We start from the raw sequence: 26,162 nt of genomic DNA, 5'->3' as shown, positions 1-26,162 counted from the left end.
AAAGCATCAAAGGCATGGAGACACAGGTAGCCTCCAGTGAAGGAAAAAGGCTAAAGGAGGAACAGATGGATATTGTAGATCTGTATCTTTCAACCTCTAAGTGGGGTTAGAGACAGGGATTTGGTTTTTTTAACCGTCTCTGATGGTTGAGGACTTCTAGGGGAAGACAGGGTTCACCTGACAAAGTGGAGAAAAGGCATCTTTGCCAAAACCCTGACCCATCTAGTGAGAAAAACTTTATATCAGGGGCAACTGAGGTGTGTGGGGATGCTCACACAACTGGAGAGATACACACTGCAGGAAAGGTAAGGAGGGGGTGTGCTACGTCTGTAATGGGGCAGCTCAGATCTGTGGAGCTATTCCATGGGAAGGGCTACTGGCTGAATGAGAGCCTGTGGACAGGCCAGTAAAGCACAGCATCCTCCAACAGCAGGAACAGTCCATCCTAATATTCAGGAAGACAAGTACATGTATCAAGAGATTTGCTTGCATGAGCTCCCGTGCAAAAAGGTGTCATACAGCAGGTGGAAGCAGGGACAGGCTGTAAAGAAGAAGTGAAAAACACCCCCTAGGCATCTAGGAATAGTGTCAGGAAAGCCAAAGATCAGCTCCAGCTGTAACTTGCAAGGATGTCAGGGGCAACAAGATGGACTTCTACTGCTAGTAATAGCCCTTATTGTTACTAGCATGCCCTTGCAAGTCTGCTTTCTACCATACTTTAAACATAAGTCAGTCAATGCACCAATGTCATCACGAGATCTTCATATGACTGAAGGCAAATATTGCACCCATCTTCAAAAAAGGCAGAAAAAAAATCACAGGCCAATAAATCTCTCTTCTGCCCCTAAGAAATTTAAGGAGTAAGTCCTCTTGAAAGAAATTCCTGGACACAAGAATGAGAGTGTGATTGTGACAATCAGCATGTAGTCTCCAATGGTGTATATCATGTCTGACTTCATTGCCTTCTGTGGTTAAATAACTGTGAAAAATAGGAAAGTAGTGGATATCATTTACCTCAACTTTAGAAAGGCATTTGACATGGTCTTTTATAATATTCTTGTATCAAAGTTAGGACATTAGGGTCTGTCTGTCTGGACAACTAGATGGACAAAAGTAGGTTGGACATGTAGGCTCAGAGGTAGTGGTTAATGGATTGCACTCCACCTGCAGGCCAGCACAAATGGAATATTGAAAGAAATTGTCCTGAGACCCATACTGCTTAAAAAAACATGCTCATAAGGTGTGAATAGCATCAAATTGGGTAGGAGTGGGAGCTAGAGAGGTATGGACCAGCTGATACATTGAAGGGCAAGACTGCCTTTAGAAAGGTTGGAGGAATGAGCCAATATAAAACTTTAACAGGACATATGCAAGATCCTGCATCTCAGAAGGAAGGGCTCCTTGCAACAACACAGGCTTGTGAACTCAAGAACTCCTGGTAGTGGCAGGCAGCAAGCTGCACAGGAACCAACAGTGTGCCCTGGCAGCAAAGAGGGCCAGCAGCCTAGGCTGTGTTAACAGATTGAAGTTAATTAACAGCAGACTGAAGGAAGCAATTAACACCCTTTACTCAGCACTCATTAGACTGCATCCAGAATACTGCATTCAGTTTGGGACTCCCCAGTACAAAAAACACTGACAAAACAGAGCAACTTCAGCAGAAGCCACCAAAATGGTGGGGGCTTGGAGCACTTGTCCTGTGAGGAGAGGCTGGGGGATCTGCGTTTTTTCAGCCTGCAGGAGAGATGGCTGTGGGGGAACCTACCAGCAGCTTGCAGTGCTGCAGCAGAGCCTGTGGGGAAGTCAGTGAGCATACAGAGGCAGGCTCTTTACGTTTGTGGGACAGCAGAAAGACAAGGGACAACAGGCACAATTTGATATGAGGGGTTCAGACTAGACACTCAAGCACTGGCACAGGTTGCCCACAGAGGTTGTGCAGTCTCCACCTCTGGGGTTTTTCAAGACTGTGTGAAACCCTGAGAGCTTGGTCTGACCTCAGGACCTTCACACAGGATCTGTGAAGCTCTTAAAACACATGGTCAGAGAACCTGGGAAGCAGCTAACTGGTAATGATGGGTAAAATGGCAGCCAAGTAGACCTTGGCTGAATTACGGAAAGACCCAGGTTCCATCAGCTCCAGTAGGAATCTCTAAACAATTACTGTTGAGGCACTAGAGAGTATGAAATCATACATGCATCAAAAAGAGAAATCAGTCACTTAGCCAGACATACATATCTAGTAGACTTTTAGTGCTATTAACTACCACATAATCAGGAAAGGATAAGGATAAGCCTTTCCCAATCAGGACGTCAGGAACTGCATCACAACAGTAAATGAGCATTGCTTGTCTGGCAGTAAAAAAGCTGACACTGATAACAAACACAGAATCAACTAAGTTGAAAGAGACTTTGAGATCATTGAGTCCAACCTGTCATACCTATGTGGATTATCCTGGTGATCACCCCAGATCTGAGAAGTTCTGGACATCCACTAAAGGCTTCTGAGAATCACAGAGACTGAAGAATTTGCACACTTAATTCTATTTTTATTAGTTAATTATGAAAGCAAAGAGAAGAAACATACAAAAGACAGAGGCAAGCAGTTACAGTTACCAACTCGTCCATGAACACTCAGGACATCGTACAGATTGAGAAGCATGAACAAAAACTGCTCATGGTCTTATCAAACCACAAAATGCAGGAAATATAAGTGAGTAGGCCTGACTATCACACAAAAGAATGCAAATCAGGTCAAGACTCATTAAGTGATCTCTTTCCTCAACAGTTCCCTGGAATGCACTACTGTATGATATCAATACCTTACAAGTCACACCTGTCTAACCCTAAAATGGCTGAGGTTGGAATGAATAATTGGAAACATCTGACTACTGCCAACTGTGTATCATAACCTACACTACAGACTGCTCAACACGCCTGAAATCACTGAGGTAGACGGTTTCTGAAAGGCCTCTGAGGTCAGTAGGAGGATGGAGAGCACTCTGATTTCTGGGCCAAAGAAGAACTTTCAAAGGATAAAGCCTCAAGGAAGTACTAAATGTCCTTCAGCACTCTGAAGTCATGATGACCATCAGCTAAACAACTGAAAGGACAGAACAGCAGAATATGTCCATTGCATAAGAGCAACGTAGAGAGATTTGTATTCCACTCCTTTAAAAATGGACTAGAAACATTCTCCAGTATCTGAAGGAAGGAGGAGGCTCTGAGAAAAGCTGCAGCCTTGTTAAATAGCTTGAATCTATATTTGGTGGCAAATGTGTGACAATCAGCATTCGGTTAGTCTGTTTCCTTGTGTTATCTACCCATGGAGCCAAGAGTGTGACAATCAGCATTCAGTTAGTCTGTTTCCTTGTGTTATCTAGCCATGGAGCATATGCATTCCTAGAATACAATCTGGCACTTTCCAGCTTTCCCCAACACAACAAGGAATGCCAGCTAGTCATACAGATATATTGGTTTTCTAATTAGAGAAAATTTGTATTTTGATCAATTTTCTTGATTGACACACAGCCAGAAACCTCCAGATTGCCTTGTGGGATTCAAAACATCCCTGGCAGGAAGTGAGGTTCAGGAAGCATTACTGTGGGATGTGGAACAGGCTGTGACATCATCCTATCTCTTCACTGGGGGAAGAAGCAGAGACCACCATCCACTTCCATAAGCACTCTGGAAAGGACCACTGGTTATCAGGGTTTTCTGACCATACCCTGCCATTAGCATAAGTGTTTGCTTATTACATTTTAACAGCTGGGTTCACAGACTTCAGCACCTGAAGCCAACCCAGACTGACCTACTAGGGTTTGCTATCCACATGAGCAATCCTGGGAACCCAAGACAATGCTTTACAGGACTCATGCACCAGCCACAAGACAAAAATAGTTACATGCAACTTCCTCATGTGAGCTTTGTCTTCTAACAGTGAGGAGTCTGAGCAAAAATGTTCCCACATGCAGAAGGAGAAATGACTGAGGCAGAAGAGTGCAGGTTTATTCTGCCAGCAGCTGTTGCCAGCTGGACAATGACAAAATAAACAAAGGCTACTCAGTCGAATAGAGCAATCCAAGCAATTCCCCATGACCAACTGGCAACAGAAGGAATGGTAAACTGAGTAGTGTCAGTTACCAGTTATTCTGGTGTTTATCCAGCTCACACAGGTCTATGACACTTAGACCTAATAGTTTAGATTTGGTACTTTTCCAAAAGTCAACGGGAACCTTTCAAACATCTGGTAAGCTTGTGCAATAATACCACAGATCTGAGTAGTTTTGATTGTGGTAGTAATGAGAAGGTAGCCTAGAAGAGTGTGCACCAGAAATCTTTTTCACAAGCCTCAAGTGCCTTAGTATCTTGGGAAAGCTGAATGCTTGGACATGGCTGAACCATTTATCTGCTGAGTATGAACTCCTGAGCTGGACATGGCCTTTAAAGATCACTCAACCAGCTAGACCTGGAAATCAAGCTCCTACTGGCAGTTCGTTCACCTACTGCTTGAATGAATCAGAACAATTTCTGGGTGGGTGTAGCTCATCAATGCAGCAGAGACGTGCCAAAAGCAGGCTGGATAGCACAATTCACCCACTGCATGTAATGTAAGAATGAAAAGAAGCCTTATGCAATGTCAGCAAAAGATTTAAAAATGAGAAAAAACTTAGCGGTCTAGAGAAGAGCAGCAACATTAGCACAGCTGATATCAACATTGTGGCTGACATGCTAACGTGCAGGCACATATGCTGCATGCCAAGCAGGGCGTGGGCACTGCAAAATCTTTCAAGTCTCAAGTGAAGTCAGTAGACCAAAAGTTCGAATACACACACAATCTCACTCAAGGATCAAGAAAAATGAGTAGTTCAAATTAATAACTCAAGACAGTTCTTCCAGTGTGAAATGCAATTTTAATTTGATTCCAGAAATCGGTATCAACTTATTGAATGCCTTCTTGAAGCTGGCACTTGAGCAATGGGGAATATTGCTGAAAAAAATCACTTTGCTTTTCAACTGCAAACTCATAGCAAATATTTGACTCCAGGCCTTTAGACTTAGGAGTTCTTTGGTTCAAGGGTCAGGGCTATTGCAAAGGCGGATAAGAGCCCTTGGTTGGATCATAGGGACAAGAAGGCAAACAAATATGATAGAATCTCTTTAATCCTTGTTGATACTACCCAGGGAGCAGCTTAAGCTGGAAGAATCAGCTTTGGCAAACAGTGTGAAACAGGAGCACCTGGGAGGTGGAAAAATAGCAAGATGGTAAATGGGGTTGATAAAAACAACCATCTCTCTGTGCGGGCCACTGCTGTGCCCACGCTGTGCCACGCTATCTCCAACTGGAGAACAAGAATGACACAAGATGCACCTGGGACAGAGGAAAAGGATGATAGCTTCCTCTTGTCTGTGTAGTTTGCTGGCTCCCTGTCTAAACCTTCCCCGTCTTGCACACGCTCACCTAGCCAATGTTGGAGGAAAGTGGCCATGGGAGGAGGCACATGTTGCAGCAGGCAACTGAGAACTATGAATACAAAACAGAAACACTTCCAGGAAAGGTAGGAGTTTCCTGAATTTCCTTCCACCACTTAGTCACAGCTATGGCAGGGGTGAAAGAAGAAGAATGAGTTACAAAAAGTTCTAAGGGGGCAGTACATGCAAGATTATAGAGATGAAAAGGGGAATACTCTATCTTCCTTGAAAATCCCAAACTCTCTCAGCATTTCTGACTTCTACAGTCTAGTTACAAGAAGGTGTAGACAAAGGCATTGATTGATTCAAGGCTCTTCAGCTTCCCATATGTATTTAGGACACACAAGGCTCCAATAATGGAATAAGCTGCTGCTTATGCAGTTTCAGTGAGAGTTCAGGCAGTTTCCAAAACAGCTAATAAACTGTCCCACAAGAATTTGTTCTAATAACCACACTTAAAGTTTGCAGCTCCTTACCTGAGAACTTGCACTGGTGTGGTGCAAACATGGTTACTGCTGCAATGCCTCTAGTTGCATCACCAAGATGAACACAGTATTGATGAAGGAAAAGGAACTCAGGACAGATATTCAGCTTAGAAACATGCATTAAGTGCTTCACTGCCCTGAGACAAGCCACAAGTTAAGTTCATAAGGAGGATAATGACTAGCAGTAGGAAAAGAGAAGTGAAAACACAACAGTATAAAATGTAGTATATTCATGCATTATAGTTTGTAAGCACTTTAAAGTATCAGCTTCTCATATGCTGTCTCATCCCTTTCTCTTCACAAGGAAGGCAACAGGCATGAGGGCTGAAGGATACAAGCAAGCAAACTCGGTAAACCAGTCTAGCAAGCACTGGGACAATTGTGACATGGAATGAGTCGGGAGCAAGTGTCATTGGCATGGACACGGAACATGCCAAAGAGAGGGTGCTCCACCATACTTGATGACTTTCAACCTGATGAGCAGCATATTAAGATACTGTAATGACTCAAAGAGAGGAGGCATGATGGTCAAGCCACTGATGCAATAGCATCAACAATTTGAAAAGACTGGGGTGGGGTTGACTTTAGCACATAAAATCTAAGAAGAGCCTGCAGTGAAAGATGGATGGTAACAGAAAAAAGGGCCTATTTTAACAGAAAAAAAGGAACATTGTGAAGGAATCTGACATGGTTATATTATGTTCAGAGAAACAAAAGTCCTGAACTTTTTTAATGATAGAGGGATTACATTTCTAGACATCACACCTCTGAGGGCAACTTTCTAAATGTAATCCTATCTTCATCAAGGGTGTGTCTGAACACAGATGCATGCTCTGAGCTAGGGTGTGAATTCACAGGACGTTTTGTACACTACATAAATTGCCATATGAGTTCACTTATGGCTCTAATCACACAAATACTTGGAACTACAATGAAAAACTGGTAGCACCAAAAAAGGTTTTATTCTCATTGTGCCAGTGTTACCATCTCAACAGCAATGCACAAGTATTTCTGCAGGCCTGCTGGATCAAGGAATAAAACCAAGTCATTATGAACTGCTTATTTTCTTAGATCAGTTTCAAACTTGGGATGAATTCCTCAGTCTGATCACTTGGTGATCATTTCACACTCTTTCATGAATGCATCAAGACACTTTCTTTGGTAACCATCTATAAGGACTTGAGGAATAAAGCTCCAAGAATTCCTGTGCAAAGTCATGTGTTCCTTTCAGAAAGCAGAGGGAACTACTTTACACCTATGAGCCCACAGAAGGAAACTGGTGCACAGCAGCCAGTATTCTGAAAAATTCACACCTTGACTTACTGCATATAAACTCTTTCATACAAAAAAGCCCTGCAGCTCCACAAAGGCAAACAGCAGTTCTAGAAGGGCTATAAACTGCTTTTTTTTCAGCCTATTGGGAAGGGAACTGAATGCATGTAAACACATATTAAATATATGGTGGATTTATGAACATTAAAAGGGTTTGTATGATTATACACCACTGTGATACTCCATCTCAGTAGCATCCTTTTACAAGTATCCTGAATTGGGTTGAGATATTTTATTATTCTAAAACGTAACACATAGACTGGACAGAAAAGAAGGCAGTCTTCCTTTTCTTAGATGTTACTACCTTAGACATTCTCACAACTGCTGACCAGCTTGCAGTACAAAAGCTCCTGAACTGGGTTAAAGCTTGGTTTGCTCCCTGTACAGCAGCACTGAAGTAGTGGCCATAGCAATGGAAATAATCTCTGCTCTTGAACCAGCCAGCATATCTGTTTAGAATAATTCTTAGAAACTACACTTAGCTATGTCTTGCCCAACAAAAAAAGTAAAATTTCCTCCCTTTCAACTATGACTTAATGATTCTCCACTCTTTCCTCCCCATATTTTGTGCTTTTCACACAGCACAATCATTCTGCCCCTATCATCCAAAACCAATTCACCTGGCAGGTGCTTCTAAAATGAGCAAGTATTCCCATTTTCTGTAAGAGAAACATAATATTGATCATGAAGACTCATTTCCAGCTTACTGGATAGTTGCACTTTCTTTACGGGGACCATACATCAGCCCCAATTTCCGCATAACTCCTATAGACACCTCTATGAATACGTCAGTGAGTGACAAGTAGAATATAATCCTGGAATGGTATTGATATAAATGCATGAGAGAAAACAGCAACAAAGATCCTTCAACCTCCTACCATCCAACTCTTTTGCTGATATTGGCAGTTTAGATCAAGTTCCAATTATAGCTCACTAAATAACCTACTAACAAAATATCTGATCTAAGCCAATTATGAAATACATATTAAGAACTTTTGCTACAAACCTATAAAACACAGGATGTTATAGTCTAGCCTCTGCTTCTACAGATGATTGCTTGCAAGGGCTTAAAAAACAAAAAAGAAGAAACCAGATTTTTCAAGAAACAAGAGATTAGGAGATACAATCTCACTGAGGCTGGACCATCTTCACTATATTCAGAGATTGCCCAGTACAGGTACAGGTGGGATGTAGTGTCTGCTAACATAATCCTACAACAGTGAACATGCAAACTGACTGTAGTGAAGTCTACTGATCTTCCTTGTAAAAGACTTAACAGCATTTGTTGTGATGCTGGCATGTGAAATCATAAGAGGACAAACTCAAAATCTGAAACAGATATCAACATTAATTTTATTTGATGAAATCAACAATCAAATTTATATTATTATGCAGTTTGGGTAGGCTTTTTTCCTCCCCAAAGCAGTTTCTTTCCTGTCTGTTGCAATCAGTCCTCAAACTGTTGTTGCTGTTTCTGCTCCTTTTAATGACTTGACGCTGTCATTTTATTCCATATTCAAGGCTGTTGGCTCACAGCCATATAGTCAGCATTCCTAATATTCATGCATTGATTAAATGGTAACCTGAAGTGGCCTAGATAATAGGTTTGATAGGATCCTTTATGAATAGGGAGGAAAGGATATAAGAACTAACAGAGGCAAAAAGTGACAGTAGCCCATAGGAAGTTCAGGGGAGGATCTTGATGTATGCATCCCACAGGGAAAGAAGAAACACTGATCTCAGAAAAAATAATTGGAATAAATTTATTCAAATCCAAACAATGTCACATCATCATAACAAAACAAAACAAAAGAAGAGGGACTCTCCCTCTACAAATAACACTATTTTCTCTCACATGCTTCCTTCATCCTTCCTCACTGATTAACAAATAGTTTAAGACTGTGGGCAACTAATATCTTATACTGTAAAAAATGGCAGCTGCTGTGAAGCTGACAGGCTAATGAAAAGGGTAGAGACACTTTCTTGTATCTACCTCCACTTCCTTCTGCTAATAAAAAAAAGACAGTATTAGTACAAAGCATCAGAGAAGGCTTTCATAGAATCATAAAGTCGTTTACTTTGGAAAAGACTTCTAAGATCAAGTCCAACTGTTAACCCAGCATTGCCAAGTTCACCAGCAAACCACATCCCTGACTGCCACATCTACATGTCTCTTCAATACCTCCAGGGATGGCGACACAAGCACTTCCCTGGGCAGCCTGTTCCAATGCTTAACAACCCCTACCATGAAGAATTTTTCCCTGATATCCAATCTAAACCTTCCCTGGTGCAACTTTAAGCCATTTCCTCTTGTCCTATCACTTGTTACCTGGGAGAACAGACTGATCTCCACTTGGCTGCACCCTCCTGTCAGGCAGCTGTAGAGAGTGATGAGGTCCCCCTGAGCCTCCTTTTCTCCAGGCTGAACACCCCCAGCTCCCTCAGCTGCTCCTCACAGCACTTGTGCTCCAGAGCCTTCCCCAGCTCCGTTGCCCTTCCCTGGACACGCTCCAGCCCCTCAATGTCTCTCTTGCACTGAGGGGCCCAGAACTGAGCACAGCATTGGAGCTGTGGCCTCAGCAGTGCTGGCTACAGGGGGACGGTCACTGCCCTGCTCCTGCTGGCCACACCTGGCTGATCCAGGCCAGGATGCCATCGGCCTTCTTGGCCACCTGGGCACACTCTGGATCGTGTTCAGCTGCTGTTGACCTGCACCCCCAGGTCCTTTTCCACCAGGCAGCTTCCCAGCCACTGCCCCCAGCCTGCAGCACTGCCCGGGGCTGTTGTGACCTCAGTGCAGGACCTGGACTTGGCCTTGTTGAATATCATGCAATTGGTCTTGACATCCAGTATGACTAGATCACTCTGCAGGGCCTTCCTGCCCTCCAGCAAATCAACACTCCCACCCAACTTGGTGTCATCTGCAAATTTACTAAGGGCACACTTGATCTCTTCATCCAGATCATCAATGAAGATATTAAACAGGACTGGGCCCAGCACTGAATCCTGGGAACACCACTTTGTGACCAGCCCCCAGCTGAATGTAATTCCATTCCCCACCACTCTCTAGGCCCAGCCATCCAGACAGTCTTTTAAGCAGTGAGCAGCCAGTTTCTCCAGGAGAATGCTTTGGAAAATGGTGTCAAAGGCTTTACTAAAATCCAGATAGACAATATCTTTTTCATCATCCACTAAGCAGATCATCTTGCTTTAGAAGGAGATCAGGTTAGTCAAGCAAATCCTTGGCAATGAAGAGGAGGTCCATATTATTCCACATTATGTGAAGCAATACTGGGCAACCAAAGAGAAGTTGGCACTGGCACAGAACTATGAACATAAGCCATTACATGTCCTGATATCAGCAATTTTGATTTAAACCGACTGATGAGAGCAAGAGGCTGAGTCAGTCTGTGAGCACATAAACAGGAGCAGCCCTAGACTCAGAGACAATGTATCTGCAAGCGCAGGAGTGAAGCAATCCTTCTCACAACCCAAGTTACTGAGCCAGCCAACAAGGTGCTGTTGTGGAAATGGTTCAGTGCACAAGTGTACTGCAGCATTGCCTAGAAGATCCAGCTGCAGAGCAGAGCCTACCATGTCAAGGACCATACAATAGCAAAATAAAGACACAGCCCATAATAAAAAGTGCTAGTATTTAGGCGATCTTAACTTTTTGAAGTTTTTGTGTTTTGTTGAAGTCTGCTCAAACCTTTGTGACGCTGATCCATAATTTTTATTTCATTTTACACAATTCACTTTTTTGAATAGTATATGTGAATCCCAGGTAAATAAAAACATCTAAAAGTATTAATTATGCAAGACAGATGTCAAACTGTTACTTGACTGTTTTGTCAAGTCAGCTTTGTATGCACAGGATTTTGCTGACAAAAGTACTTTTATTTCATTCAGGATATAAGCTTAAAACATAGCAGCTCCAGGGATATTTACAAATTCAGCTTTGCTACAAATTCAGCAGTAGGGGGGTATTCATCTATGGAAAGTGATTTTCTGTTGACACTGGATTATCAGCTAAACTTTTTCAATAGTTTTTTTTACCTGACACTCAGATGGTTCAGAACTATGGCTACAGCAATGTTATCAAAGTATGATGGGATGAATCTCAGAAAAAATTTATTACACAGCTAGTGTTTTAATAGGTTGTTATCTTTCATTTGATCACTTGAAACAAGATAATCAATATCCATTTCCTTCCACTGACCTCACACTTTAAATAAGTTTTCCTTACCATTACATTTAAAAAAGAGACAAGTCATAGTTGCAGCAATCCTAACCTGGTTTATTGCATAACATTTCCAGTGTCTTGTGCAAAGCAAGCCCTCCCTTCATATTCATAACATTTTGCACTACCTACCTTCTGCATTAAGATGCATGGTTTCCAGAGGTCCAATAAATGCGTATCGCATTCCCAATCCATCAGACATCACAAGGTCTAGATCAGTAGGAGATATTACTCCTTCCTAAGCAGCAAAAGTACAACAGGAAGGAAGACTGGTGAATGTTTGCTTTTAACACAAAATTTCCCATTTTTTTGTATATAATTAAAAATTAGGGAAGTAATAAAAACTAAGTCTAGAAATAGCAGTTAGGATTTCAAAGAGAAAAACACAACTGCTTGCCAGAAATGTCCATCTACTATGCAAGCCTTCATACAGTTCAGCATAAGCATTCATTCATATCTCTAGGGCTGTACTTCCTAGTCCCAGAAACTGAGAATTGGACAAGAAAGCAAGCATGACACTCTTAATAGCACATGGCCTAAAGAGTTTATATCAAATCCAAGTGCTATACCAACCCTTTTAAATACAGGAATTTTGCTAAATGTTACACCTCCCTTCATATTCTCTCAGTTCTGGATTTTTGGGCAGAGTCCCAGTTAGTAGAATGGTGGTGCACAAGAGGGTACTGCTCCTGAGGCCACCTGCAAAAAAGGCTGGGTCCAAGCATGCAGGCAATGCAGTTGCCACTCCCTTCCACAAAACTCACCCAACATTCAACCTACTCAGCCTCAACCTGCCCAGGGCTCTCGAGTGCACGGACAGCCTCATATCTCAAGAGCTGGCAGGATACAGAGCAAGCAAAATGAAGCCCTTCTCGTGTTAGAAGTTGAGCATTGCTATTCCACCCACATGCAGCACTTACAAAAAAGCCAATGCCTCCATCAGGTTGGGGCAAGCACAGGAAGGCTTGTAAAAAGTGATTTACAGTTCTTTGCCTGAACAGATTTACTTGAGAAGAATACTTTTTATTACATGAGGTTGTTTTCCACCTCTTAGAAAGATACGACTTAATGAAGACTTGTTCTAACCACTTTGATCAGGTTTTGAGAACTTGTCCTCTTTATTCCCAGAGACATGAAAACATTTCCTTCTGGGTAGGAAGGTGGAAGAGATGCTGAACTGCTTGTAATTTATCTTTTTACCCTACTCTGAGGTGCTCAGCCTACTCAGTGCCTCTTCCTTAACAAGCCCCTTTAAGCTTTGCAATACTCATACTCATTTACTCATCTGCTTGGATAAAACCACATCATTTTCTGTTAAGTTTCTCTCTTGCAAGGCCCTGAATGCCCCTTTGTATCATGCAGTGATGGGCTAGAGTTACGGGCACACAGGACAGCTCTTCTGATCTGTAGTAGACATTGACATCTAAGCTAGACATCTAGACTCTCTTTATAATCACCAGGGGAAAAAGGAAATCAGCATCCTAAAGCAGGCATCTACAGTAGGTAAGAGGAGTTGTGTCCTAAAAGGGCCTAATTCTCCTCACCAATTGAAAGATGAGTAAGAAGCTTAGATATCACAGTCTACATTTTCAAGATCCCATCTTAAATGAGCTGAATCTCATCCACAGTGTCTTCCTGTGTCCATGATTTACATAATCTACTGCTACTTTAAAAGAAACTTAAAAGCCACAAATGAACATAACTTCTACAGCTGGCCACAGACATCAAGTTTCATCATCTCAAGCTTATACTCAGACTTCTGTAAGACAGCCTCAAGACTCAACCTATTAGTAGGCCTTGTTCCTATCAACCAAGCCAGTCTGAATCCCTGTTGCAGAACTCTACTTTGAAAAGGAAACACTGGCATAATTATTAAGATCTATGTACCATATAGGAGACACAGTTCTCCTAACAATTAGCCATAAAATGGCAGGGATAAGAAAGCATAATTTTCTTCAAATTAAAGGTAAAGCACAGACATGGTAAGGTAACTCATCTAGAGGCAGACAGAAAGGTCTGCATAAAGACAGGACTAAACAAAAACCTCAGAGAGAATTCAGATTACAGACCAGCATCAGGATAACTAACACAGGCACCATACATTCTGTGAAAGCTTTTTCCCCTGACATGGCAACGCAACTTCTCTGAACAAGATCAGCAAAGTCAACAAAAGTGTTCTTCTGTAGGGAGTGCTTCATCCAAACAATGAGTTGTGCTGCTAAAGCTGTGCTTGATGAGTGGTTTCCCCCTGCCCCCCCTGGCTGACATGGATTTGTGGACAAAAGACTAACCACAAATTCCAGACAAACATTTGAACCACAGCAGCAGTTAAAAACTGTAAACATAGTGTTAAAAGAGTTAACAGGCTCTTGAAGCACTTCAGAATCATTGCAAAATAATTTCCAAATTAATAACTTACTTTCTTTGGATACCATAGTCCATAGTCCTCATATATTTGAAGACCAGGTGCCCTCAGAATCATGAGTGCTTTGCTCTTGGCCTTTTGACTATAACTGCAATTTGATGTTTGCAGCTGCTAAAAGGCAAAAATTGCTGCTACCAGAAGGAAACCATGACAGATCCCTTCAGATGAGGGATACAGTGTTCTATACAAATGAGCTCAAGCTTCTTCTTGTCAAAAAGACCCTTCTAAAGAAAAATTTTTACTTCTCTTCATAAAGTAGAACATATAAATGATAAACAAGTTAGACCTTCCTACCCTAGGCAATAACCCAGCTCCCATTTATGGTAAGGAGATCATCAGTTGGTGGAATGATTCACCTGGCTGCAAGGTCAGCAAGGTGTCTTCCACAAAGATTGAGGTTTATGCTAAGAACTAAACAAGAGTTCCTATCTGGTTTCACTAAGTGTAGGTGTGAATTAATCTTCCCAAGGGGATTTTTCATCCTGGATTACCCTTCTGGTAAGCCTCTGCCTCCAGCATTTGTCAGAGGGAAGAGGAAGTATAGTAGGAGTTCACTAGAAGCTCTTATAGCTACACAATCAAGATTTAAAATAAATTCCACCAAAATCCTCAGTGATCCCAATGGCCAGTCAAATTTCAAAATCTAGACTATCTCAGAATCCTCCACACTTCTTATGACAACATTTATATAAGAATTTATATACCATAATCTCATTTTCCTAGAGATTCTAACCTCCAGTGATACTACAGGATTATCCTAATGAACCTTTGGTACTTTATTAGTGCTTCTCCCTATGCAGGGATCCTTTTCCCCTTTCCAAAAAGCTGTGGTGGTTCTGCAGTCTCCAGCATTAGGCTCTGACCCAACCTGCTCAGTTTTAATGAGCAGTCTTTCTTTTCATCTCTGAGTCACACCTACATCACAACTTCTGTCGTGGACTTGGTTTGTAATCGTACCAAACGTAATGGCCCAAAAACATCACAATCTTATTTTTTTCTGATTCTACCAATCCATTATCTACCTACTCACTCCAGTCTGTTGAAGAGTTATTTTGGACTTCACTGCCTCCCGGACCACATACTTTCTGTTTCCAAATCTACCACTTCATCCTCCCTCTTTCCCAAATTCAGTAATCTTTTTTTTTTCTCTGATTGCCACCAATACATGCATTCTGTCTCAGCAGTACTTGTTACACCCTCCTCTTCACTACCACTTCAATCAAGTCCCTTCCATCCACACCCTGATGAGATCTTTTTCCAGTCCTTTTGAGCAGGTGACTTTTCTCCTATATCCCTCTAGATCTTTCCATTTCATAATGTTTAAGAAACTTGTTGTCCTACATACTTCACACCTCCTTGCTTTGCTGGCCTTTATCTTCCTTCTTCCATGGCACCCTCACTCACCTCACCCTGTAAGAAACACTTAGTATCAACACTATTTGTTTTGCTGTCTCTTTAAACTTCCTTTTTATGATATTTCCCCTTTTATGAGGCACTGTAAATAATGTTTAATCCTATACCTTATCTTCAATCTTTTGGAAAAAGTGTCTGAATAATACTATAGGATAATTAGTAGTAAGGAATTTGGACTTTAAAAGTCTTGCCAGCATTTAAAGTCTGCTAAGCTAGTCACTTGAGAAAAGAGAGGTACATAAATTATTGAAGGTATTGAGGTACATAGATGATTGAAACCAATGCACCTGATTGCCACAAAAACAAACTAAAATGGACACATAGCTAAACCATGACTTTATTTTCCAAAAGATTAACAAAAATTGAAGAGCTTTCCATTCTTTCATGTTTTACAATGACTATAACATAAAAGAAAATCCACTTTAAAGAAAAAAAAACCACATTAAGACAGTATTAAAATATTATGTAGAGATAAGTAGAGTATGTACACAATTCATCCTGTAACAGTTTTAACATGTTCCTAAAACTGAAACAGCTAAAACTCCTAAATTATATCAAGGTTAAAAACTGTCATGCTCCACCTGCTATCTCTGCTGCTTTATTTTATGATCTCCTTGCAAATTCCAGGTGATGCTTAGGGAAATATTTCACAAAGGTAAGATTTCACTCAGTGATCCACAGTTAAATGACAATCACAGCTACTCAGAGTAAGGCTTGAGACTCCTGAAGTGTTTGGTTGTTATTTTCTGGATTATATTAACCAAAATTTTACCTTCAGAACAAGATAAAGTCAAGCTATTTAATTAATGCCCCTTGCAACATAATCCTAAACTACTCTAAAATGTACTGGTAAAAGTACAAAAGTAATGATGTCTACAGTGCACAGTGTGCTTCCCAGGCAAATAAAGGCAGTAAGCTTCTGCTCCAAGAGTTATGAACAAAATCAGACACACCAGTGACCACTGTCAATGGAGATGTGAGAAAGCAAATAAATGGCAACAGAGAATAACAGAGAAAGCAGTTTGAGGTATTTTTCCTGTTACTGGCTAAAGATTATTCTAATGGTTCCAAACAGGTAATATAAAAATTTAGGGTTGATAAGAGAGGAATAAGGATCTTCAACCTCAACATCTCATAGAACTTCTTTTACTCTCTTCTTTATCAGCTTTGCAACATTTCTACCAGAGCCCTAACAATTGAATACATAAATAAGAAGCCTACATGAATGCCAGTCTCAGATAGGCTATGAGGTCCTACAAAAAGTTCTCAGACACATGACCTTAAAGAGACAGAAGGGAGTGCTCTCACTTATCTGCTTTAGCATGGAATAAATGTGGAGCATGAGGAGACAGAGATAACTGATACAAAAATTTCCTGCCACAAAAACCTGCACTGCCCAAATGCTTGTGACTTGCAAGTCAAAGCAATCTTTGAAAAGACATCTTGTCACTAAAAGACTAACTCAGACCCAAAATATCTTTTTGTAGCACTCTTGCTTCAAAGAAAAGCACTTGCTTGAATTACATCTTTTAGACCTGTAAAAGAATCCATGGTCTTTGCTTCTAAGTTCTTGTAAAGTCAAACTTCTGCATTCTGTAATCTACATTCCTAATCATCCACATAAACAAAGTTCTCAGCATTCAACAGTACATCTCCAAATGAGTTTTCTTTCTCCTACTTTCCAACAAATTGGATCTCAACTTTCAAGGCTATTATTTTTTTACCACTTTACCACCACACTTCCCACTCCCGCATTCAGACCAGTCCTGCATTCAAAGCACTCATTTTGTGCCCAGCTGTAAAATCCCAGCCTCCCTGTGCGTGTAGCTGGGAACCCCAGCACCTTCAGCAAAGACAAACTGCATCCCAACAATCAGGTTTCTCATTGCTACTTTAATCTCTTTGCCCTGAGTTATGCTCTTCTCTGCGCTCCAGCATCCATGCCACATGCAACTTGAGCACCATGTGGAGTCTTGGGCCAGCACCCAGATTTCTGTGCTGGCAGAGCCTTACCTCAGATTTCTGGTTGTGTTTAAAGTGTGTCCTACTCTTGGACCCACAGGGCAGAAGTCAGTGAGCCCCACACAACATTCAGCAAGCAGATATCTTTACCACATTTCCTTCTACACAGCTGCATCTTTACTGTCATGCTCTGTATCAGAGCCTTTCTCCCATAACATGACTCCTCACCCATGTCTCATCCATCCCAATACAGCACTGCTAACAAAAAGAGAAAGACTGACAGGTTGTCAGGTTCCCAGACAAATTTGGGAACTAAAACATATTCTGCAAGCTAATCAACTTATTTATTACAACGTTTTCAAGATAAATGTTGTAAATACAGCTGTACTGCATGTCTGTCCTACCACCAATGACTTTAACAGGACATCAGTAGTTCTACTGGAGAAACTTCCACTAGTTTCTTTAATGAAATAAGCTCAACTGACTGAAAAAAACCCAAAAAATACCCCAACCAATCAGCCAACCAACAAAAAACCCCAACACAGCAACGCAACAATCCCCCAGTGCTTCTCAGAGTAATGAAAACATTTGTTCGAGATGTAACCAACATGAGTGAAATTTGATTTTTAGGAGTCTCTCAAAGACAGAGTTGGGGAGATTGTTGTTTTCAACAGTAAGAACAGGAAAGTGACTTCACAATCAGAAGCAAGAATTATGTTTCTCTATCTGGAAAGTGGAATACACCAAAAGAACATGACTTGCAATAAAAATTACTAAGTTGGCAGCACAACAGTAGAAACACACAAACTGGCCCAGGCCTGCAGTTCTCACCTATCTGCAGTGATTCTCCTCCCATGAAAGGCACTGTGCAGCCTGAAGTCACACAGCTGAAACTATACACCTTTGACAGCTGCAATTGTTCAGGCTTCTGGAATGGAAGTACAGCCACCAAAGTTGTTACTGTTTAAATGTGTGTTTGGCTGAAACGCTGTAAAATTATACAGGAACAGAACAACTCGGAAACTTTGATTTACAACAAAAGCAACTTTCTGTATCTGTTAGCCCTTCAAGCACTATTTTATTACTATTCACATAACTACCACTGCCACAAAAGCATCCATACAACAGGTTCATACTAAAGGTTTGCCTCAACTCAGTACTTCCTTTCCAACAGCAGCCCATGAAGTGTTCTTAAATGCCTTCCACAGCAAGACCAAACAAAGAATGATACTTTCAGGGATATGTACTGTACTGCCTCAGCTCCCAGCAGCCCAGTCTTTGAGACTTTGGAGTTTGCTTCTGCACAGTCCAATGTGAATGTGTCTAAATGATCTGTGGATCCATTAAAATTTTTAGCATCCTAGGTTACTATGGCAGTGGCTTCCACCATTGAGTTTATACTCTCAGAGATGTGAAAGAATCCTGTTAGATTTTTGAGACATTACCCGAATGTCTGTGCTGACCATGGGTGACTGGTCCACAAGGGACAACAGGCACAAACTAAAAACTCAGAAAGTTGCATCTCAATAGGAAAAATCTTTTCTTTGAGGGTGACAGAGCACTGGAGCAGGCTACCCAATGAGAATGAATGTTTTCCTCTAAGTTATTCAAAACCCATCTAGATGTGATCCTGTGCACCCTGCTGTAGTAGGGGGGTGGGATTAGATCTCCAGAGGTCCCTTCCAACCCAAACTATTCTGTAATTTTACGTTCCTGTTTTTTCTATTCTATGTTTTCCAACATGACTACAGCTTTCTGAAGGTGTTTTTCTTATCATAAACTTGAGACTTTGTATTAAAAGTTTAACAACAGAAGCCATTTTTAAAGTTTAAATAAACATCTTCAGTAGTAGATCAGTTCCTTCCTCACAACACTATTTTACTTATTATTATTCACCATCTCCTTTATATTGTTGTATTATGTTACTAGTGAAAGCCAGCTACAGGAAAGCAAAATCAGTTCAGCAACTATGTTTAAACACTTCTTTGGAAAAAGAGTTGCTTTGTTTACAGAAATATTACCTTCGTTTTAAGATCTTTACCTGTATTTGTGTGCATGGTTGTTTTAAACAGCTTGAAAAATCAAAACACTCCACAAGAAGAAAGTAAGTCCTATTAAAGCTCAGTTGAAACTCTTCTCAAGAGAATAGCAACAGACTCTTAACTTAGCTCCTGCTGAAAGATGAGACTTCAGCACAGAGCACTAACTATGGGAAAAGCTGAAGGCACACAAACAAATGATTCTCAACTAGAAGTCTGAGTGGGCAGGAGGAGGAGAAATCTGTCTTTACCTACAAGTATCAAGTAACAGTTAAACCTATGAGTGCAGTTCCTGAAAGGCCAAAGAGAAAACCATTTAAAATATTTTCATGACCACTGTACAGTAAGCCAACAACACTAGAAAAAAACAACAAAATTATGAGAAGCCTACAAAAATAAAATTGGTATTTTGCTTCCTGTGCTTTTAAAATAATTCTTTTGATTGCCCTGAAAATAACAGTATTCTGAAAAAAGAAAGCAGGATAAAGAATAATTTTTACCATTGCATATCACCTCATTTTGGTCAGTCTTTGCTTTTTAGAACTGACATCACTTCTTACTGGGCTTACTTTACATTTAAATATACATTTTATGTTCATAAGGGACAGCTGAACAAAGATGACACAAATTTAAAGGGTTTTTAAATATAAAATCTCACTTATCACATCTACAGAACCGACCCAGTACTGAAAAAGAAGATATACATACACCCACAAGTCTCCAAGCTTCACTTATCACTGCATACTGTAGTCGATTCAGAACAAACCCCTCAATTTCTCTATTCAGTTTGACAGGAGACTGACCAATCTTCTTCATCAGGGCATATGTTCTCTCTGTCGTAGAAGGATCTGTTTCTGGATGAGGAACAATTTCAACCAATGGCACAAAGTAAGGTGGATTTACCTCAAGAAAAAAAACAAAAGAAGAACATCAGCCACCAACAGAACAAGTTAATATAAAGCATCTTTATAGATGGCACTAACTTGGATAATTTCCAGGGAACACAGCAAGCCTGATATTCAGACCTTGAAAGACCTCACTAATCCAATAAAAGCTGGTGCATTAACTCAAATTAAAAGAAATTAAAACTTGCAGTAAATCAAACTCTGTTTAACCCCAGCAAAATTCATGGAGCTACACCAGAGATGACAGCACTCAAACAGTACTGCAAGACTTTATTCTGACTTGAGGAACTGTTTGCTCAATATTCAGGCTATTTCTTGTTCTAAGACATATGGTCACCACCTGTCTTTCCAAACTAAGCAAGGTATTTCCTTTTAGACAGTCAGGAACTTTATAGCAAAAGTATTGCTAAACACCACCTGTAAGATGCAACACTTAACAGATAAGCAGCTACTGGCCCCAAGCCTGTAAATATATGCTAAATACAGTAACAGATATCACATAAAACATACTTTGAAAATGTTGCAGAACAGGTTACCTTCAAACACTGTACTTAGAAAAAAATAAATTACCTCTCCCTGACTCTTCCCAAATGTAATTTCTCATCAAGTCAAGACCTTTGTGTTATGTATTTTTGCAGTAAAAACAAAAAAATCCTAAAGAACATCCTGGAAAGAGCTGAAAGTTCTTCAGGTCATAGTGTTACAGACAGTTAAGCTGCATGCATTCTCTTTCCAAAGTAGCAGTCCTTCAGCTGTACTCTTAAAGGCGCTAAATTCAGCTCTCCATCTAGCTCCAGGCAATAAAAAGGGCTAACATATAATAAAGTTACTACCAGGAATAACAATGACATTTGAAGGATGGCAATTAACTACTGATTCTTTCATCATGCTCCCTTATAGTCAACTACTCTTAACTGTGCTCCTGTAAATGCAAGGACAGGATTTAGTCACAGGAATGTGCAAGTAGCCTTTCCTCCCTGCATGTTCTTTCTTTTCAGTATTTACATGGTTCCCTTTCCTGCAGGGTCTGACATGTGCTCTAACTACTGATGTAACACACTTCATTCCTTTTAGAGGGCCTTGTGTCCCAACACAGCCTCTCTCACATCAGTATTTTTGGCACTGCCAACAGCAATGCTGAGAACGGTGTGGTGGATGGACACCATCCAATGGTGCCAGGCAATTGAGCAAGACCAAAAGCACTGCAAGCATCAAGACATTCTCTAAGGCTTAAGTATATCACAGGTTCCCATCAGAAAGAGGACAGGTTAATTGTTGAGAGAGACTAAGGCTAAAATTAAAAATTTCTGGGAAGATTACTGTTGACAGTGATCTTATTGAAGTATTCCATTTCATGAACTTGGCACTGGGAGCATATGGGTGTGCTCATGAGCACACTGAGGAGACACAGGAAGGCAATTTTTCAGGAGTAAGATAAATAGATACTGGTAAAAACTGAAAGTAGTAGAACATAGATGAAGTAGGGAATGGGGGAAAGTTTCTAAAAATGAGAAGTATTTCAGGGAACAGAAGGTCACCTTAGCATAAGAAAGACACAGCTAAGAAAGGAGATAACAAAAAAAATGCTGAAAAGAATTAAGTTACAGAAAAGCTGTCAACAAACATAAATATTAATTTTAATGGGCCAGTAATAAGATCAGAACAAAAATTAGAAGACACAAACAATTTCTAACAGGAGTAGTGGAGTTAAAAAAATAATCTGAGAGAGTTTTATGAAGTTTTAAGGTTATTTGACTGCAGGGTTTCCTGTACAACAGGGGACTTCACTCAGTGGCACAGTCTCCTCTAGCCCCATATTTCTAGTTGTGTGGTCTAGCAGGCCTATACAGTACATGAGAAGAGAACCACCCTGCAGCAGACCTCTATTGATCCATTGCCTGAAACTGCTTTCAGAGAACAGCTGAATCTGTTTTGTACTGTAACATAAGGACTGTGTGCTTTTCTATCATACAGCTGTGCTGTGAGATTTTTTTTTTCTAATTACTGAACCATGTTAAGCAAAGGGATGAACTGCTTCTGCCCTTTGGGCACTTCATTTCGTTTTATCTCAACACCCTCACTCATGCCAGAGGCTCTACAACTTTAGCTTTTAATTCTTCTGGTATATCAAATTCCACACTTGTTTTCAGTGTCTTGCAGAGCTGCTTGCTTCCTGCAGCCACCAAATCCTACTATTGTGTTCAAGATCTTAGTAAAAAATAAAACAAAACAAAAAACCACCCAAAGCCAACAACTACTACAAAGCAAGCATGTTTCCTGATGCAGATGCAGAAAGGCCCCTGGAAGAGTACACTGCTTTACAGCTTCTTTGGTACACTCAGTACAGTTGAGTGAAGCTGAGATTACTACAAAAACAGTCTCATTTGGACTGCAAAGCCATTTGGGAACAATTAGACATTTTATGGTGCTCCAGAGCGTTTGTTTTGACAAAATACATATCCTTACAACAGAAATGTAGAAAATGTTTATGCAGAGACCACTTTTCCAGATCTGATAAAACCTGGTTTCAGGAGTCGCTTCTACAAAGACTGCAGTTCAGACTAAACAAAGTCAACTGGTACAGACCAGCTTGGGAAAACAGTAAGAAAGAGTACAGTAAAATCAAAGACTGACAATCATGCAGCCAGGAACCGGTTAAAAAAAGGAAATTGTATAGTTACTTAACATAGAAATGTTAAAGAGACATTATCTCTTGTCTTGCAACCTGGAAGCAACTACAACCCTGGAAGCAAGAGATAAGAAACTACTGAACTTTAGACTGGAGAAAGGCTAGATCTAGGCACAGATACATATTTTGAAATTTGACCTCTTTTATAATTAAAAGGGATTGAAAACTTGTTATACAGGAGAAAAACAAACCAAGCCTTTTGTTCCCCTGGCCACACAAGCACCCCAAGGCACAGTGGTGGTGAAGGTGTATCAGAAAGGCACTGACCAAATGCTTTGACACTACAGCAGGAGGCTACAGGTAGCTGTAGAGACACTACAGTAAAGCAGTGCTGTATTTTTGTACTCTTGTGCATGCCCAGGGAATTTACTTTACTTTACACTCTGAGGGATGCCCTGGAGAGATATCATGTAGTTACCAAACTGCAGAGACCAGGGCAGCACCTCTCTTCATGACAACAGTCCTCTTTAACTGATCGGCTGACCACCCAACTAACACTGGGTTAACAAGTTCATTACCTTCTTGAATAGTGGAAAACAGAAGCAGTAAGAATCCCAGTGATGATCAAGATAAAATGCTCTTCCATGTGGAGGAGAGATGCTGCCTGGCAGTTCCAAACAGACCTCTACAGAAGCCCACAAGTGCCTTTGACCATTTTGAGGTTCTGCTGCAACCTCCAGTCATTCCATTTTTGCATCACTGCCCTGTCCAGGTTGGTCATGAAGCATGCAAATTCAGCTTCAAGTCCAATTTGTTCCCTTTCACCATTCCTTAATTCCTCTTTTAGAAATTAAGGAATATTGCTTCTGCATCACAAGTCTGAAGAAACTGGAGTCTAGATTTCCCATCTTTTATCAATATAGCCTGACAAGCACATGAAGCTCAGTGTTTGGATTCTTACTGTTACCCAACAGAAGCTAAGAAAGGATACTAGAAAAGACTAACAATGACACAAGAATAAAGTAGCAATGTTATCAGCTTGTACACAAAACATAGAATTCCTACATTTTGAAAGCCACTAGTTTGAGAAACAGGCAACGATATGAGCACAACTACTCACACAGAACATATCTTGATCCAACAGCTGCAACATGCTACATCCTCTCAATTTTGTAGATTAGTGCTGCTGCTCGCAGAATAACCAAACTACAGCTTTTTTGAAAAATTGGCCCTGCACACTAACAATTGCACACAAGAGCCCCAAATAACCTTCTGAGTCTTTCAGACTGCAGGAAGGAGTTTGGGCTGCAGTTTACACAAAAAGGAAACATGCCATCGTACTTACAGGATGTGACACGATGCACTGCTTAACATGTTTAAGGCCAGTGAACAATTTGCTGGGTAAGAGACAAGAGGTCGAGCTGCTCAAGATAACACTGTCACCCACAATAAGATCCAACTGACCAAAAATCTTCTTTTTCAGTTCCAGATTCTCTGGAGTGCATTCCTGGAATAAAACCAAAAAACAGTATTAGAAGTTATGTAGTTCAATAGTATCTATCTGTACATCTCAGACTTCACTGATCCCATCCTGGACTGACACTTAGGAATTCAGCACAAACCATCTGTTTTAATCAGCCTAGATATACCGGTGAGCCAGTAACACAAAAATATCTTCCCACAGTTAAAGAAATGGAAAGCCCAAGAGTTTATGTACAGCAGAAGATGGACCACCACACCCTACAGGAGATTTAATGCAAAAGAAAATATTCTGCTTTGTCTAAAATACAGACTTTAACTCACACAGGGAGATAACACAATACAGAGGAATAAGACCTGGTCTCCACTTTTTTTTTAAGAGTATCTCACATGATAGAAGTCAGTATTCTCTCTAAGACAAGATGGAAATGAACAGGTGTATCTCAAAGGAAGAAAAACTTACAAACTCCAGAACTATGGCAGGAGATTCCGAGGTACATCTCTGCAACCTTTGCTTAAACAACTCATAGAGTTGAAATTAATGAAGATACTCATGCATTTTAAGTATGAGGGTCACTGAGAAACACTTCTGAAGACCATCTGAAGTAGAATGAATGCTATCAAAACCCCTACCAAAGCTACTGAGCACATTCAGATCTACATACTGTGTGAAATTTTACATGTGAGCCAAGAGCCACAATCTACAATCACAGGATTCCCAAAGTTATCTCCAGGAGATGCCTGAGGGAGAGCATGCAAAGATCCACTAGTCTGGGAGGAGAAGGACATGGGATAATAACTACAGTGGATCCCACAAGCAACAGAAAAGTCTTCACCCTATGAGAAGAAAATGGAGGAAGAAGGCCAGCCTGTTTTCAAGGGGTTTTGGAAGAGTTTAAAAAAATCCAAAGAGGATCCCAAAGTTGCAAAACCTCAGCCTTCCCTTTAAAACACACAGAAAATACCTGCTCTTTTCCAACTCTAACCTTCTCCTACCTGCCAGTACTTCATTCTGTCCTTTCTGTTATGTTGAACTACACACAGCAAGGTTAGGGGGAAAGGCTACACATTTGATGTAATCCAAAATTTACATTTAACATCTGCTGCTTCAGACAGACTCTGTGGCAAGAATGCCCAGGGCCAGAGTGTTTAAACCAAAAAATGGGTTAAAAGTAATTTGAAGTCTTAAAAAATAAGTTGCATGGAACAGTACTAAAGGTTCCATGATGCAAAAGAGATAAACAGGGTCATTTAAGAACTCCAGATAGAGCCCAAAGTGTTAGACAGCCTTATCAAAACAAAATGATAGTCTGCTCATAGTTCCAGAATCCCTGCTTGTTGGTTAAGTTTAAATAGTTTCTTTTAGCAAAGCCAAAGATGATGAGAACTCTGCAGATACTGTTCAAGCTAATAAAAGAGGTGCTTTGAATAGGTTTGTGAACTTGAAACTCTAAGCCTGCTCTCACATCAGATGATAATCAAACAGGCAAACTCAAATCTGCTGGTAACTCAAACCTGCCATGGTTACGTAAGGTTTCTGAATGGGCCATTTGCTTGGAATATTTTGTATAGTGTCACAATTGTATTCAGGTTGTTGGACCACTGCAATAAAGCTTCTGTTCTCAAGCATGCAATTATTTTCTAAGAGACATCAATTCCCTGAAGAACAGGGGGAAAATTAAGCTCTAAACAATCCATTAAACAGGAACCTCACTTGCAGTCAGTTTTAAAGCCTGGAGAGGTCTGAAGCTATTCTGTTTACCATGAGAAAGGGAATATCAGAA

General features: G+C 40.6%; 2 protein-coding genes across 5 annotated transcripts in view; one reads left to right on the top strand and one right to left on the bottom strand.

Moving 5' to 3' along the window:
• Nucleotides 1-26,162, top strand: part of IFT88 (intraflagellar transport 88) — a 101,918-nt gene that overhangs the window by 2,955 nt on the left and 72,801 nt on the right. The gene's annotated exons all lie outside the window — the stretch shown is intronic.
• CRYL1 (crystallin lambda 1) overlaps nucleotides 1-26,162 on the bottom strand; it is a 51,389-nt gene that overhangs the window by 5,694 nt on the left and 19,533 nt on the right. For both annotated transcript variants that reach the window (XM_036404114.2, XM_036404112.2), the window contains exons 4-6: nucleotides 24,245-24,406; nucleotides 20,074-20,268; nucleotides 11,659-11,764 (exon numbers count right to left, since the gene is read on the bottom strand). In XM_036404114.2, coding sequence (XP_036260007.1) covers nucleotides 11,659-11,764; nucleotides 20,074-20,268; nucleotides 24,245-24,406 — 463 coding nt within the window. The remainder of the gene's footprint in view (nucleotides 1-11,658; nucleotides 11,765-20,073; nucleotides 20,269-24,244; nucleotides 24,407-26,162) is intronic.

This window comes from Molothrus ater, chromosome 2 (assembly GCF_012460135.2).
Source record: "Molothrus ater isolate BHLD 08-10-18 breed brown headed cowbird chromosome 2, BPBGC_Mater_1.1, whole genome shotgun sequence".
NCBI classification, from domain to species: Eukaryota; Metazoa; Chordata; class Aves; order Passeriformes; family Icteridae; genus Molothrus; species Molothrus ater.
Note: the sequence above shows the minus strand (reverse complement) of the source record. Positions and strands in the feature narration are given on the sequence as shown.